The sequence below is a fragment of the Sturnira hondurensis genome, unplaced genomic scaffold (genome assembly GCF_014824575.4).
Source record: "Sturnira hondurensis isolate 20B ecotype Veracruz unplaced genomic scaffold, ASM1482457v3 Scaffold0008723, whole genome shotgun sequence".
Taxonomy (NCBI): domain Eukaryota; kingdom Metazoa; phylum Chordata; class Mammalia; order Chiroptera; family Phyllostomidae; genus Sturnira; species Sturnira hondurensis.
Window position 1 is genome coordinate 1,691,999 of NW_028081354.1, and position 14,843 is coordinate 1,706,841.

The 14,843-nt window shown below is 41.0% G+C and overlaps 1 protein-coding gene across 3 annotated transcripts in view; it reads left to right on the forward strand.

The window, feature by feature from the left end:
* RAD18 (RAD18 E3 ubiquitin protein ligase) overlaps window positions 1-14,843 on the forward strand; it is a 120,807-nt gene that overhangs the window by 85,992 nt on the left and 19,972 nt on the right. Inside the window, exon 12 of one of the 3 annotated variants that reach the window (XM_037055704.1) lies at window positions 10,710-12,230. The exons of the other annotated variants lie outside the window; for them this stretch is intronic. Coding sequence (XP_036911599.1) covers window positions 10,710-10,737 — 28 coding nt within the window. The 3' untranslated portion in view covers window positions 10,738-12,230. Of the gene's footprint in view, window positions 1-10,709; window positions 12,231-14,843 lie in introns of those variants that run through there. 3 annotated transcript variants of the gene reach the window in all.

The window sequence follows — 14,843 nt, forward strand, 5'->3', positions numbered from 1 at the left end:
ACATTTTTTTTTTGGCATTACTGGGGAAACTTGAATAAGCTCTATAGAGTAGATAATATATCAGTGTTCAATTTCCTGATTTTGATAATTTTATCGCGGTCATATGAATGAGTGTACCTATTCTTAAGTGCACACTGCAGGGCTAATGGGGCATGATGGCTGCAACTCACCCTCAGGGGTTAAAAATGTAATGTGTATGAACATGTGCTCTCTGTATGTATGTGTGCACACATATGTACAGAAGAACAATAAAACAAATGTGACAGGATGTGAACAATTGGAAAATCTCGGGGAATGATAATGAGTCATTTCTTGTAGATTCGACATTATTCAAATTTTAAAAATTTTGAAAAGAGTCCTTGTTCATAATCAAAGGAATTTCTTTATACTGGGAGATTCTATAAAAGAAAGATTTATATTTATGATTTGTTGACCAAAAGAAGTGGTAACCACAGGTGTGCATGACGTGGTGAATATGGTTTTATTTATTTCGGTCAGTTCAGGCCTCGCCCAGTGTGGTTGTCCTGCTGTGGTGTGAGGGCACATGGGCTTGTGCAGCGGGGACTGCGGTGTCGGCGTTCACAGAGCCCAGACAATCCCACTGCTTGGTAACCGCGGACCTTCTCGTAGATGCCAGGAGTTGGTCATAAAGGAACCCGAGTCCGATAAGGTGTGAATGAATACATTTTAACTTTTCACTGTTCCTGGCCTGCTGAGTTCGCAGCCCCAACTCTGTGTAGGAAGTCCAGTAGAAGCACAGGCACAGAGCGTGGGGTTCTCGGACAGAAAGGCTAACCATGGGCCATGAGTTTAATATGTTTTGGTACAACTTTTTCTTCACTTTTAGCAGCTTTGGATGTTCTCTCTCTCCAGAATTCTTAAGAGCAAGAGAGCACAAGACAAAAATGTGAAGAAATCATTATTACCATTTGTTGGGAAATTTAAGTAGTTAAATTCTAGCCTTTCTGAAATTCTGAGGAAATGGAAGAATGATGGGGAAATCTTAAGGGAAAAGGTGCCATGGTTACATTCACCTAAGGAATAACGAGCCCTGGTACCACCAGCCTGCTGATAAGATCAAGCTGAATGCATAGCTTACTGAGAAGATGGGAAACACTACCTTTATCATCAAGGTAGCCTCTTAGAGCCAAAAGAGCAAAGTTGAGATGCGTATTGAGATTTTGAAGTTTGGTTTGACAGGTCTTTCAGTGCTGGTCTTGGTTAGGATTGGATAAGCCTTGTAGTTCAGAATCAGTGGCCGCTGTGAGACAGGGATTTTGAGTTGAGGGGCTCAAAGTCTGTGGATGTGTCTTTGATGCTTTCTCCTGAAAATCCGATGGGTCTGGTAGGAAGTTTCTGACTTTACGGTTATCTTTCTGGACAATAGTCTGTTGTGATTGGTAGTTATATTGATGAAACGGTGGATGGTAAAGTCTTATTATTGCAGGCAGGATGGTGTGTGTTTTCTACACATGCTGTTGAGGGTGCTGAGGGTGTTACATGGGTTATGTTGGTCAGTCCACAGGCAAACCCATTTTAGAAAGGTGGAAACAAAAGGTCAAAGCAGTGAAATAAGTTGCATGGAATGTGGCGATGTTTGGAACCCAGGTCTAGTTCTGTTTTGAACCTCAGGGCCCAAGTTCATTCTCCTGACTGATAGTGATGCTATGGCCAAGCTGGCTTGCTCTTAACATTTTTGAAAGAGTAGAAATATGCAGTTCTTGAAATGGATTGGTTTCCTTAGGCTCCCAAGGTAAGACCCCGAGTCAAGAATTTGAGTGGAAGTGGTTAATTTGGAAGGTGAAGAGACCATGTCAGGGAGTGGGGAAGTGAGGTAGGAAAGAGAAGACAGCATTCACAGGGGCATGTTTTCAAATCAGATGTCACTTTGAGCAACTGGAGTTTAATTCATCTGGGAATTGGGAGCTGGTTTAAAACACTTGCCTGAATTATTCCACCCAATGGTCATGGGGCAAAGGGACCAGCCATTTGGTTGGGGGCTGCTATCTGTTGCTTCCAGCCTCCTATGCTGGCAACAGAGCAGACTCGAGCAGCAAGAGGACACCTCAGACAAAGGCACTGCAGTTGGAAGTGAAGCCTGATACACTGTGGTGCCAAGGGCAAGGGCATTGGGATAGGGTACCAAAGGGATCTGCCAAGGCAGCGATTCCAACTGAAGACAGGAAAATGGTTGGGTTTTCCATATGCTTTATTAACATAGATGGAGTGCTGTAGGTTTTTGACTGTCTCTCTCACCCAAGAGAACAAAGGAATGTTTGCAGGTGTTCCAGAACTCTCGGCTCCTCTGTGCACCTGCTGGCTAAGCAGGCTGGCCTGTTGCTTCCAGGAAGGGAAAAGATAAGGGGCTGTTGAAGAAGTGATGGGCAAGCAGATGTTGGGGGTGGGGTGAGGGGAGAAGGGGACAGAGTATCCAGAGAGCTCTGAGTCGAAAACAGTTCTACAAACTGATGGAAGAAAGTGTGGTTTTTGCTGAGGAACAGTTTACTTTTTCATCTTTTGTGATAATAAACCAAAGTGCAAAATAATTCCTCATCAAACCAAAGTTTATCAACTTACCAAATAACAATGTCTTGGCCTTAGGCAGAAAATCACAAGCAGAGAACTACCTATAGTTCTTTGATTGCCAGGTGTGTGTTTTTATTGCCCTGCTTTGTGTCTCCTTAACAGAGATTAGAGCACTGTTAATGGGCCGAGTGGTGCGTGTGGACACACTCCCTGCTTCTGGAGATGCTCTGCTGGGCGGCAGAAAATGCCTGCTGGTCTTTTTTCAGACCAGACCTCCTTAGAGAAGGACTTTATTAATAGTTCCCAGTGTGTGTGACTTTTGACCCTCCTTGGACATTATTTTTCCAGGGGGGAAAAAAGCCAGCCTTCTATTTGGCACATCTAATGATAATTATTTTAAAAATTTTTTTTACGAAGAATTGCTTCTTTATGCAAGAAATTAGAAAGGAGTATTTTGAAGTGTACTTATCTGTACTGTTTGGTTTGTACTGATGTATGGACCTTAAATATTCCTCTAATATGTATTTGCTGAAGTTCTCATGGACTTATTTTGGATGACTTTTCTCTATTCCTATACATCTGCAGCTTAGCATGATTTTTTCTGTCATGTTCGTGATGTGCCCTTGCTGGCAAATGAGAGTCAGTTTCTCGCTGCTGGAGTGGGAGATTGCAGGCAAAGTAAGGCAGAAAGCATTCATCTGTTACTAGATTCGAACTGGAGACCTTCATATGAACTGATGCTTGGCTTAATATAGATTGAGGTGGCTACAAACAGAAATACTGATAGATCTGTGCACATAATAAGCTAGCCAGGATGCATACATGTGTTTCCTCGCTCTGAGCTGCCATGGCCAAGCAGCAAGGGCACCACAGTTGCACCAACACACCTAGTGCACTGACCTTGGTTTCTGACGGCATTCTCCAGTATCAGGAACCTGTGCTTCTCGGAGAAGTGGCTGATTTCATGGCTGGGGCAGGAAGCAAGAAGTGCTAGAAAAAGTAGAGACAGACAGAGGAGGGGGAAAGGGAAAGCAGTGAAGAAGAAGAGAAAACAAAAACCTGACTGACAGCCACTGCCTCAGCCAGGAGGTAACAGCAGTGCGGGGTGGATGGCGTGCTTTCCTGATGCTCGGCAGTGGGAGTTACCTCACCTCTGCTCTTCCTCCCCCGAACGTGGTGACCTCCGTCCAGTGGTGAGAACACATTGGACTCTGTGAGGGCCACTCTCCAAAATGCCTGACTAGCACTTGTAGAAGCCATCAGGGTCGTCAAAACAAGGAGTGTCTGAGAAACTCTCACGTCTAGAGGGGCCTGAGGAAATGTGACAACTAAATGCAATGTATCCTTGATGGGATCCTGGGGCAAAAAAGGACAGTAAGTGAAGACTGAAGAAGTGCAAATAAAGTGTGACATTTAGTTAATATATTACTGTTGCTTTATTGGTTGTAATTAATGTATCGGACATTAATCTGATGTGGGATGTTAGTGTAAGTAAGTAGGTGTGGGGCATTGGGAACTTTCTCTACTATCTTTGCCATTTTCCTGTGTTTTTATTTTATTCTAAAATAAGTTTATTTTTTTAAAAAGCACATTACATTATAATAAAGAGGGACGTGGTGTGAAAATATTTAAAGGATGTGTTGAATATTGGAAAACCAAAGTCATCAAAATGCTATTTTCTTAAGTGGCACATTGGACACTATTTCTGGATTGTAGTAAATTTAGTTATTAAGTATTCTTTTATTTAATATTAGATGTTACATTTAGTTACATAGATTAATTAATAAACCCTGTTTTAATGCATTCTATAAAATGCATTATCTTACACATACTAAAATTTAATCCAAAAATACAGCATGAGAAAAGAGTTCTGTTTTTCTCCCTGTTGTCTTATTTCTTAAATCAGTATTGCTTTTTTTGTGCTAATATTTTTACTGTTTTATAGAATGATTTCACCTCAGAGGTTGTGACACAGCCTTTACATTTCATCCTAGGAGACAATTTATTGCACAGTATTCCTCATTCTCGTCAGCCAGCGTGTTCTTATTAGTGAGTGTAGACTTGCAAAAGCAATTTGAATAGTGATCCTCCAAGAACAACGTGAAAGTACAAAGAGTTTAGTCTTTTCTCCAAAAAGACTAAAGCAAAGTTGCCAAAGAATATTTGCTGTTAAATAATGTTTTCTTTTACTCTCAGGCAGCTCATGTTGGCAACTTTGGAGCTTTTTTATGCTTTCTGTTGGGTAATCTAATGATCCTTATGATAGCTTTTGGTTGTTGTTTTATAATTCTTCATTTTTCAACATTCTGAGTCAATCCTAGGTGGCAAATATATTTGGTTTTGCTAAGTTCATGGACTGCCATGAAGTAAAGATCCTCTGTACAATTACTTTGAGCCCTTCAATTTTCTTTATCAGGAAAGAGTTTTAGAATTCCATAGTGGATTATTACTTGTGTATCTAAAGTGCTTATAGAATTCGAAAGTTCCATCCAGGGTCCTTACTTTCCAAATGCTAATCTTTATGTTGTGGCTTGTAGCCATGTCTGATTGTCACCCGAGGTTCGGGTACGAAGACTAGTGTTGAGAGTTTGATTGGCATGACATGGTAATGCTTGTTTATGGTTGAATTTTATAAACTGTGTTTTCCCTTTTTGTTTAATTTTATTTTTTAAGTTTTTATTTATTGATTTTAGTGGGTAGAGGATGGAGAGAGAGAGAGAGAGATTTGTTGTTCTGCTTATTTATGCATTCTTTGGTTGATTCCTGTGTGTGTTTTGAACTCTGCATCAGATAGGTTGTCTATCTCCCTGTTGCTTAGCTCTTTTTCTGGAGTTTTGCTCTGTTCTTTCCTTTGGGCCCTATTTCTTTGTCTCAGTGCACCTGGTATGTTGTAAGGGGCAGAGCCTTAGGTATTCACCTGGGTGAGGCAACCCTCTCTGCTGTGTTGTGGCGCTGTTTGTGAGGGAGGGGTCTGAGGGGGAGCAGTACTGCTTGCTCACTCCGCTTTAGCCCCCCTTTCCAGGGAACTCTTCTGTGAGACTGGGAGCTTCTCCTGCCTTTGCAACCCCCACAGGATTTTACAGTGAGAGGTCTTGAGTCTTTAGTTTCCCAGTCAGCCAGCTCCTGCCTCACCTGTGCAGTCCACTGCCTTCCAGCAGGTCCTCTCCGCCCCTCCCATTGGTCCGGATGAATGTTTCTTTATCTCCTTGGTTGTCGGAGTTCCATTCAGTTTGATTATCTGGCAGTTCTGGTTATTTATTGTTTTTAAATTGTTTGTTATCCTTCTTTTGGTTGTGTGGGGAAGCGAAATGTTTCTGCCTGTGCCTCCATCTTGGCTGGAATTCCACTACTTTTGATTTTAAATCAGAGGAACAGATGTTACGAAGGCTCCTCAGAGACCTAACTTAGAACCTGGGAAAAAGGCACGTGAGAATAAAATAAAAACATTTTCAAGTTAGAAGGTACCTCAGGAAGTCACTAAATATGGTAGCTTCATGTCACAGGTAGGGAAATGGAGGCCCAGAGGGCTAGTGTGACTTATTTTAACTCTTTCAGTGAGTAGAGTTGAAACCAATAAATCTTAGCCCAGGTTTTTCCCCATTGTAATGTGAGTTACATCAGAAATTTTGTATTGGGCACCATTGTTTCCTTTATTCAGAGCATTTTAATGGAGTTGTTCAAAATATCAGTTAGACCTAGAATGACCACTTGTTCCGGTTTCCCCGAGATAGGCCGGTTTCCATTTCTTGTCTTGGCATCGTTGTTGATAGAACCTGTGTTTCTCTCTAGAATGCCTGGTCTAGGTGCTGCATCTTGGGTTGCCTTGCCAGAAGGACAGACAGTGCTAATTGCACTCCTTCTCCGTTCTCTTTACTCCCACACAGCTGGTCACACTCGGGAGCATGGGTACACACGACGTTGCTGACACTGCGCGCTCCGGTTGATCTGCCGCATGAGTAGTACACATTGTTCTTGTGCCTCAGAGATTCGGGCGTTAAAGCGTGATAGGCCTCAGCCGCAGAGGCTTGTTATTTTTTAGGTGATTTTGTATAAGCCTTTAAGTTGTAGAAGGTTGTAGAAGCCTTTAAGCTTTCATTGATGTGTGCTTAGGTATGCTTTTATTGCCCTAGTAAGTACATTTTTATGAGCCATTTATTACCTGTATGGGTAACAGCATGAATGAAAATTCAAAAATATGTATCAGAACATTAAAAGTTGTGGAAATGTTATGTGGAAACAATCACAGAGAGGTTCAGTGTCCACTGCCTAAAATCCAGCAAGATAAGGTGGTTTTAAAATTCTTTTCCCCCTTGGACAGATCATAAGACCGGAATTTTATGGCCTGAACTTGGACTTGATACTAGGTTTCTCTGGTTTGGATGGCTGGTATTGGCCAGGCACCCCACATTTGCAGAGCTGAGTGTGTGTTCTCAGCACGGGCAGCTGCGTGGGCTGTGTGGAAGCCGGCCCGCTGGGGCAGAAGGCACGCTGGTCTCTTCCTGAGCTGCCTGCCCAGCCCCCAGTCCCTGTTACCAAAAAAACGTGTCATCAAGTGAAGGCTTCTTCAGTGGTAGAAGAAATTTTCATCCCTGGGGTTTTCTTTTCTTTTAATTTGTTTCTTTTCACGGGGCTCCATGTTATAACCTATTAACATGATTTTGTTATCTTTTAGTAGTTGGGTTTTGTTTTTCAATTATTTATATTGCTGACAGTCTAAAGATTAAAACAAAACAAAGCACTGTGACTTTGTCTCCCTGCCCATTTAACTTGAGAATTTAATTTTGTACCTAGTTTTAGCAGTGGAAGTTTTGCTAATTAAAATAATTTTTCCTTAAATAGACTCTCAGAGTTGATGCCTTCTTTTGTTTTTCCGATGTGTAAGTTAAACATAAGCACAGATGTCTAATTATATCTTTAAATTCACCTAATGTCTTTGTATTTCTCTTCCTTAAAAAACAACCCACAGTACTTTTCTTCACTTTTTATAATGATTTAAAGTGATTGGCCTAAAAGGTATGCTTCTCTGTAATACAGCGGTTCCCAGCCCTTTTCCTGGCACGCAGAAGATGATAGTGTTTGCGCGTCAGAAAGAGGCGATGCTGGAGGCCAGAGGCTCCTGCCACGGGCTTCAGAAATCTTTGGCTGTTCCAGGTCTTTTGTATCTCCATGTAAACGTTAAAATCAACTTGGCAATTGCATAGAATTTATAGACCCACTTGAGGATCAGTTGACATCGATATTAATCCAATGCAATATGGTCTCATTTGTATGTTTTAAAAGAATGACCTTAGATGCTGTGAAAAATGGATGGGGGCTAGAGGTGATTCGAGAGTGGAAGCGGGGAGACCAGTAAGGTTTTTGTGACGATCTCTTCCAGGGTGTATGGCGGAGTGGATCAGAATAATAACAGTGAAGATAGAAATGGGGGGGGCATATGTTTTGGAGGTAGGATTGGCAGAACTTGAAGATGGCTTGGATATGGTAAGCAAGGAAAAGCTCAACATCAAGGATGAATCCAAAATTTTTGGTTTCAGCTACTGGGTGAATTGTGGTCCTGCCTGGTTGCTTTCATTTTCTTAATGGAGGTGAGGTCGGTTTACCAGCAGAGAGTGGGCTAGGGTGGCGGGTAGGCAATTTGAGAAAGTCTTTGAGAGACAACGTGCCAGATAAGTGTTGTAGGGTCCTATGGTAGCAAGCATTGCCCATTTGGGATTTGTGGTCAAGAATTTTAAATGAAATTAGTCTGGTGATAAAGTCAGATAAATAGGTGTTTGTTTTCCTGTTAATTGCTGGTGTACAGCTCAGACTAGGCAGCTAATTGGGGTTAGCCATGGTTCCCACATTGGTTACAGGGGACAGTGTGGGGTACTAGAAGGAAATCAGACAAATCTGATTTTGGATTGCAATCAGAGTTAAAATTAAGATACATGTAATAGGTGCTTCTTTGGAATTCTTTTTGATCCACTGAGAAAATTTTCAAATATATATCTTTAAAATGTTTAAGTTTCAGATATGTTAGTGCAAATGTCTGACAATGAAAGAAGACATGCTAATGCATTTTCTTATCCTTTATAGCATTTAATAGAACCTTTTTAAAAACATTCAAGAATAGATACTCATTTTGCATACTTGGAGACTGAGAAGGAAAAGACCCACAAACCCAGTAGAAAATGGGCAAAAGTCATAACTGTTTGATGAAAGAGAAATGCTAATTACACCCATTTCTCACCTGTTGAGGTTGGCAAAAATCGTGTTTTCTCACCTGTTGAGGTTGGCAAAAACATCTGCTAATATACTCTGCTGGAAGGCCACGGGGAAATACTCTTGTCTATTGCTGATTGCAGTGCTACATGGTACAATCCCGAAGGAGAGGAATCTAATGAGATCAGCTGGAAGTACTGTTGTGTCTGCCTTTTGCCCAGTGTTCCCATGAGCTTGTCCTACGGATGCACCTGCACTGCACACGTGCAGAAATGACCTGTGCTCAGGGCTGTTCATCGAGTCGTCGTTTGTAACAGCAAAAGACTGGAACCCACTCACATTTTCATTACCTGGCACTGGTTGGTTAAACTACAGTATATCCACACAATGAAATGTGCGACTGTTAAAAAAGGAAATTTTCTCTGTTAACATGGAGACATTTCCAGGATTTGCCTGGAAGTGAAGAGGCCAAAGTTCAGAACAACATAGATAGCATTCTTCTTTATTTTTCTAAAAGGGGAGGAAAGGATGTATACTCATATTTAATTTTGTACAAAGAAACACCAGAAGAATAAACAAACTGATAAGGGATTAATAAGTGATTACTTGTTGGAGTGAGGGGGAACCAGGTGGGCTAGGGCCAGAGGGAGAGGCGAGACTTCGCGGTGTGCTTCTTTTCATGTCATTTTGACTTTCAGCCATGTAAATGTATTAGTGTCCTTTAAACAAAAAAGAGGTGCTTTAAAATAAGGTTTTGGAAATCATCACTATCTTCATCAATGTCATTGTTATAAATTGGTTAATAAAGTTTGGTGATGCAGGCAGTAAGGTGAGACGCATGTATTAATGGGATTTAGTAATTTTGGGAACATCCAATTTGTTAGAAAAATTGCAAAATAAGATTATGTTTCTGGTCAAATTAAAAGAAAACAGTATCTAAAGAAAACATCAGAGTAATTGAACAGTGACCTAAGTTGTAAGTATCTTTCTATAATTCAGTGATAGCTTTGTAATTTTAAAAAATCCTTATAATTGCTTTTGGAATATTGACATATTACACTTGGACTTTTTAAAGGATTATTTATTTATTTACTTACTTATTTATTTTTAGATAGAGAGGGAGAGAAACATAAGTGTGTGGTTGCCTCTCTCATGCCCTGCACTGGGGACCTGGCCCGCAACCCAGGCATGTGCCCTGACTGGGAATCGAACTGGTGACCCTTTGGTTCTCAGGCCGGCACTCAATCCACTGAACCACACCAGCCAGGGCTACACTCGGATTTTTAACTGTTAAAATGTGGCATTTAATGAATTTAATATTGCCACAAAATCTTTTTCTGCTAACATATGTGACCTTTTTGTATTTTATTATGTAGCCTTTTGTCTGGGAACATTTATGAACTTCAGGTTACTCCAGAAAGCTAATTGGTGCATCTTGTTTCATTTGGTAAATTTTGTTTGTTGACATTTTTTAGACAAAATATGGGAAATTTTGTCAGAATTTTTTAGAGAAAGTATCTTTTGGGGTTTCAGAAGAGCTTAAACTGCGTGCTACATGATGTCTGTTCTTTGGATGAATAAGACATTGCTCTGAGGTGTGTCTTCACCTAAGATACTATGACCTTGAGGCCTTGAGATGGGTATGTGTCCATTAGATTCATGTACCACACAGTCAGTCTTATTTGTTCCACTGTGAGAGTTCAGTTCAGCCTTGGCTTCACACTTGTTTGTTAATTTCCCTGGGCTGCAGTTTCCTCACAGATAAAATATAATGATAGTTTGTGTTGCCCTGTAATCTCCCTGGGTGATTCTGAAAAGCAAATGAGATGGTCATATATTGTTAGTGAACAGAAAGAATATAAACTAAGTTGGTTCTTTTGGTTTCCTCTCTTTTTAAGGATTTAGCATGTATTACTTGATAAACAAGTTCTTGCTGGTATTGTTCTCGTGTTTGAAGATTTCTTCATTTTATCTTTTTCTAGATCTAGCGGAGAGCAGGGCCACTCCTAGCCTTGCTTTACCCGTGAGCCTTGTTGATGCCGCCACCTGGCAGAACCTCCCTGACAAGTGCATTGCAGGAGGTGGCGTTCTTAACTCGGTGGCTTAATAGCATTTTCTGCCACCACTGGTTGAAGCAACGTGATGTAGTAGAAAGATGAGTTTCACATTCACTCCCCTGTTTTTTTACTTAAATTTCTCTAAGCTACTGTTCATCTGTCAGATGGGGGTAAGACCTGGTGGGCCTGTAATACGGAAAGGCAGTGTGTGCAAGCTGATTATCATGATTGTGGATGTAGTTGCTCACGAAGTGGTCATTTCTGTCACTGTCGTCATGGAGTGATTTTATTTGGACCTAGGATGTTTACTCTCCTAGTATGTTATTGTTAGCCTACTGCTAACATTTTGGCATATAAACTTTTGCTTGCTCTGCAGAATGGAGTACTAAAAGGGGGGGTGTTGAGGCAGGGTTCGTGGGGACCACAACATTTGTTCAAGTCCCATTGTCTGGTGGGCATTGTGCGCACACCGTCACTGCTCCAGCGAACTGTCCTGAAGGAGTTTTTTCTTTCAGTTGGTTGTTTTCAACCACGTTCAAATTAATGCCACAATTATGAGAAGGAATGGGAAGTAACTATAAGATAATAGAAAAATCTCACTTGTTAGTAATCTTTAATCTGCAGGGTTTTTATCGCTGATGTTTGCATTTTTCTTACCCCACAGTACCCTGTGTACTTGCCATGCTGGACAAATAACAAGTTCTGATGAATTTGCACCCTCGTGTCATAGAAACAGTGGAAATCAAAGATTAAAATAGAGCTCAATAGTGACCAGGTTTCCTAGGCCAAATTGAAGCATAGTGCTAAGGCCGTTATCAGGTAATTGAGACTGAAACGTGTTTTATGAAAATGGAGCTGACATTTATTGAACACTGTATGCCAGTCTATATGCTGAACATTTTGTGTGTTCTGTTGACTAACCTTAAAAGTATCTGTGTGAACCACATGTGTTATCTTGACTTCACAGGTGAGGCTGTTGAGACTTGGAAAGATTAAGCAACTTGCCCAAAGTTATAAGTGGGAGAAACCTGACTGAAACTTGAACTTTGAAGCTAAAATTAGTGCTTTCTCCCTCTGGATGGTATTAGCAACCGTACCTTTGCCAGAGGTATTTGGTGTGTTACTTTTCCACTTCGTGGGTAAAATCTTGACTAATGGAATGAAGTGAGATGCTATAGATGCTATTTAACAATAGTGTTTACCTTTGCCTGAGAAGATGTGCTGCGCTTTTGGTCAGAATGACAAAAGTGAAATACCAGTATTTTAGGAAGACCAACAAGGCCAAAGACCAACAATCTACCAACAAACAAAAACCAGTTTAGCTTATGCTTCTGAAACCTTGAGCTTAAAATAAGGTCTAAATGGTATGAAATACTAATTGTGGTTGACCTAGTAGAATCTTCCTGAACAGAGGTTAGAAGTTTTATAGACGTTGAGATTCTTTTCATTTTTTTAGAAATTTGTTTATTTATTTATTTTTAGAGAGGGAAAGAAATATCAATGTGTTGTTGCCTCTTGCATGCCCCCTACTGGGGACCTGGCCTGCAACCCAGGCATGTGCCCTGACTGGGAATCAAACCAGCAACCCTTTGGTTCGCAGGCTGGCACTTGATCCACTGAGCCACACCAACCAGGAGTTATTTCTGCTGTTTTTTTTTCTTTCTAATAAGGCTTTCTCACATGTATTTAATCTGGATAATAATAGCTTAGGGAGCACAATATGAACAACCTTCCGTAGGGAGCTATAACTTTTATGTACCAGACCTCATATTTATCCAGCTTCTTAAAGCCCGGCTTAACAGAATGTTCCAAACCAAAATAGGGAAGCTACAGTTTACTCTGAAAACATTCTCTTTTTTTNTTCATTTTTTTAGAAATTTGTTTATTTATTTATTTTTAGAGAGGGAAAGAAATATCAATGTGTTGTTGCCTCTTGCATGCCCCCTACTGGGGACCTGGCCTGCAACCCAGGCATGTGCCCTGACTGGGAATCAAACCAGCAACCCTTTGGTTCGCAGGCTGGCACTTGATCCACTGAGCCACACGAACCAGGAGTTATTTCTGCTGGGTTTTTTTCTTTCTAATAAGGCTTTCTCACATGTATTTAATCTGGATAATAATAGCTTAGGGAGCACAATATGAACAACCTTCCATAGGGAGCTATAACTTTTATGTACCAGACCTCATATTTATCCAGCTTCTTAAAGCCCGGCTTAACAGAATATTCCAAACCAAAATAGGGAAGCTACAGTTTACTCTGAAAACATTCTTTTTTTTTTCAATTTTTTTAATTTAATTATTTTTCAAGTACAGTTTTCTGTCTATTACTCCCATCCCATCCCACCCCCCATCCTCCCCCCTCCCTCCCATTTCCACCCTTCTCAGTTGTTGTCCATGTATCCTTTATATAGGTTCCTCTAAATCCCTCCCTTGAAAACATTCTTTGTCCAAGAATTAAAAGCTTTCGCTGTGTGGATTTGTGCATGCTTCGACCCTAGGTAGACCAGAGTGAGTCATCATTTTGTCTTATGGAGGATTCTTTTAGATGTTTTAAAAGTCTGTTAAAGAAGTTATTTTGATCTCCAAAGCACATTAAAATGGCTAAGACTTCAAAAAATATTGCTGACTTCTATTCACAAGGAAGAGATCTGAGAGTGATAATTATAGTACCACTGACTGTTACGTCCCCCTAGTCCAGGTCTCTTTGTAAAATCCTACTTGTGAAGCTGTTCACTTAATTTCGGGAATGTGGCTTCTAGGTAGAATATAGTAAGGACACAACTTTGAAAAGGAGTGAACGGTTCTCTCTGGTATTTGTAATTGTGTTAGTGTCGACACTTCATTTCCCAGTGGTGGCTAGAATTGGAGCAGCGGATATAGCTGATAATCTTAGAGTTTTCATTTTAGGTAAACCTTAAACCTCCCAAACTTTTTATTTTAGTTCTCACTTGAGGGTATGTTTTTATTAATTTCAGAGAGAGAGGAAAGCAGAGGCAGAGAAACGTGGGTCAGCTGCCACCTGTGCGCACCCTGACTGGGACCCATCCCACAACCTAGGTATGGGCCCTGCCCAGGAATCAAACCTGTATGTAACCTTTTGGTCTACAGGACGATGCTGCAGCCAACAGAGCCACCTGGCCAGGGCCAGACCTCCCTCCCAAACTGGGTATCAGTCACTTTACTAATTGGCTATTGTTCTTGTTAGTAACTGGGCTGGAGCAGAAGGCAGGGTAGTGAGAACTGAGGCCATCATGGAGCCGTGTGGTCTGCCTGGTGAGGGCCACTGCAGTCTCAGAGGAAGAGGGGGTTGCAGGCAGCTTTTGAGGTGTGTTTTTGTCTACCTCCTCTACCATCTGTTTCTCCTGAGGTAGCATAGCAAAAACCTCTTAGATTTATGTCATTAATGTACTGCAAATATTTTCCTTTAACAGTCCAGTTATTTGTACTGGTGATTTGAGGGCTGCTTGGTAAATTGATCACAGATTACTAGGTTAGTTGACAAGCTTGGTCATTCTGCTTACTTAGCTGGAATGGTAGGGATACTTTGTCACCTTCCTGTTAGAAAAAATAGTATGTGTGCATTTGGAGGTATCAGCAAGAGGCTGACCTCATTTCTCTAGCTAATGTGATACCTACCAGGACCCAGAGCCACATGACCAGCCCCTAATCCCAGTCCTCTAACTCAGGGGTTTTCGAGAGGAGCAGTTTTGTCCCGTAGGGGGTAGAAACTTGTCCTTGGGGGCAGGGATGCCCAAAATATCTTACTCTTTATGTATAAAGCACAGTATAAGTGACACATATTTACATATACTTTACATTTGTGGCATTAAAATTTCCTGGAGGGACAATTGGGGAAAATTGTCTAAAAAGGCTAGTGGGGGTGGGGCACTAATGAAAAGGTTGGGGAGCCCTGTTGCTGCTGTGTCACGGTGTTTCTCGGCCTCTCTCACCTCAGGCACACATAATTAACCAAAACTCTGCAGCAGACCAAAAGATGTATTTCTTGCCTATCTGACCAAAAAGAATAAGTATAATTTTGATTTATTCACACCAAATGGC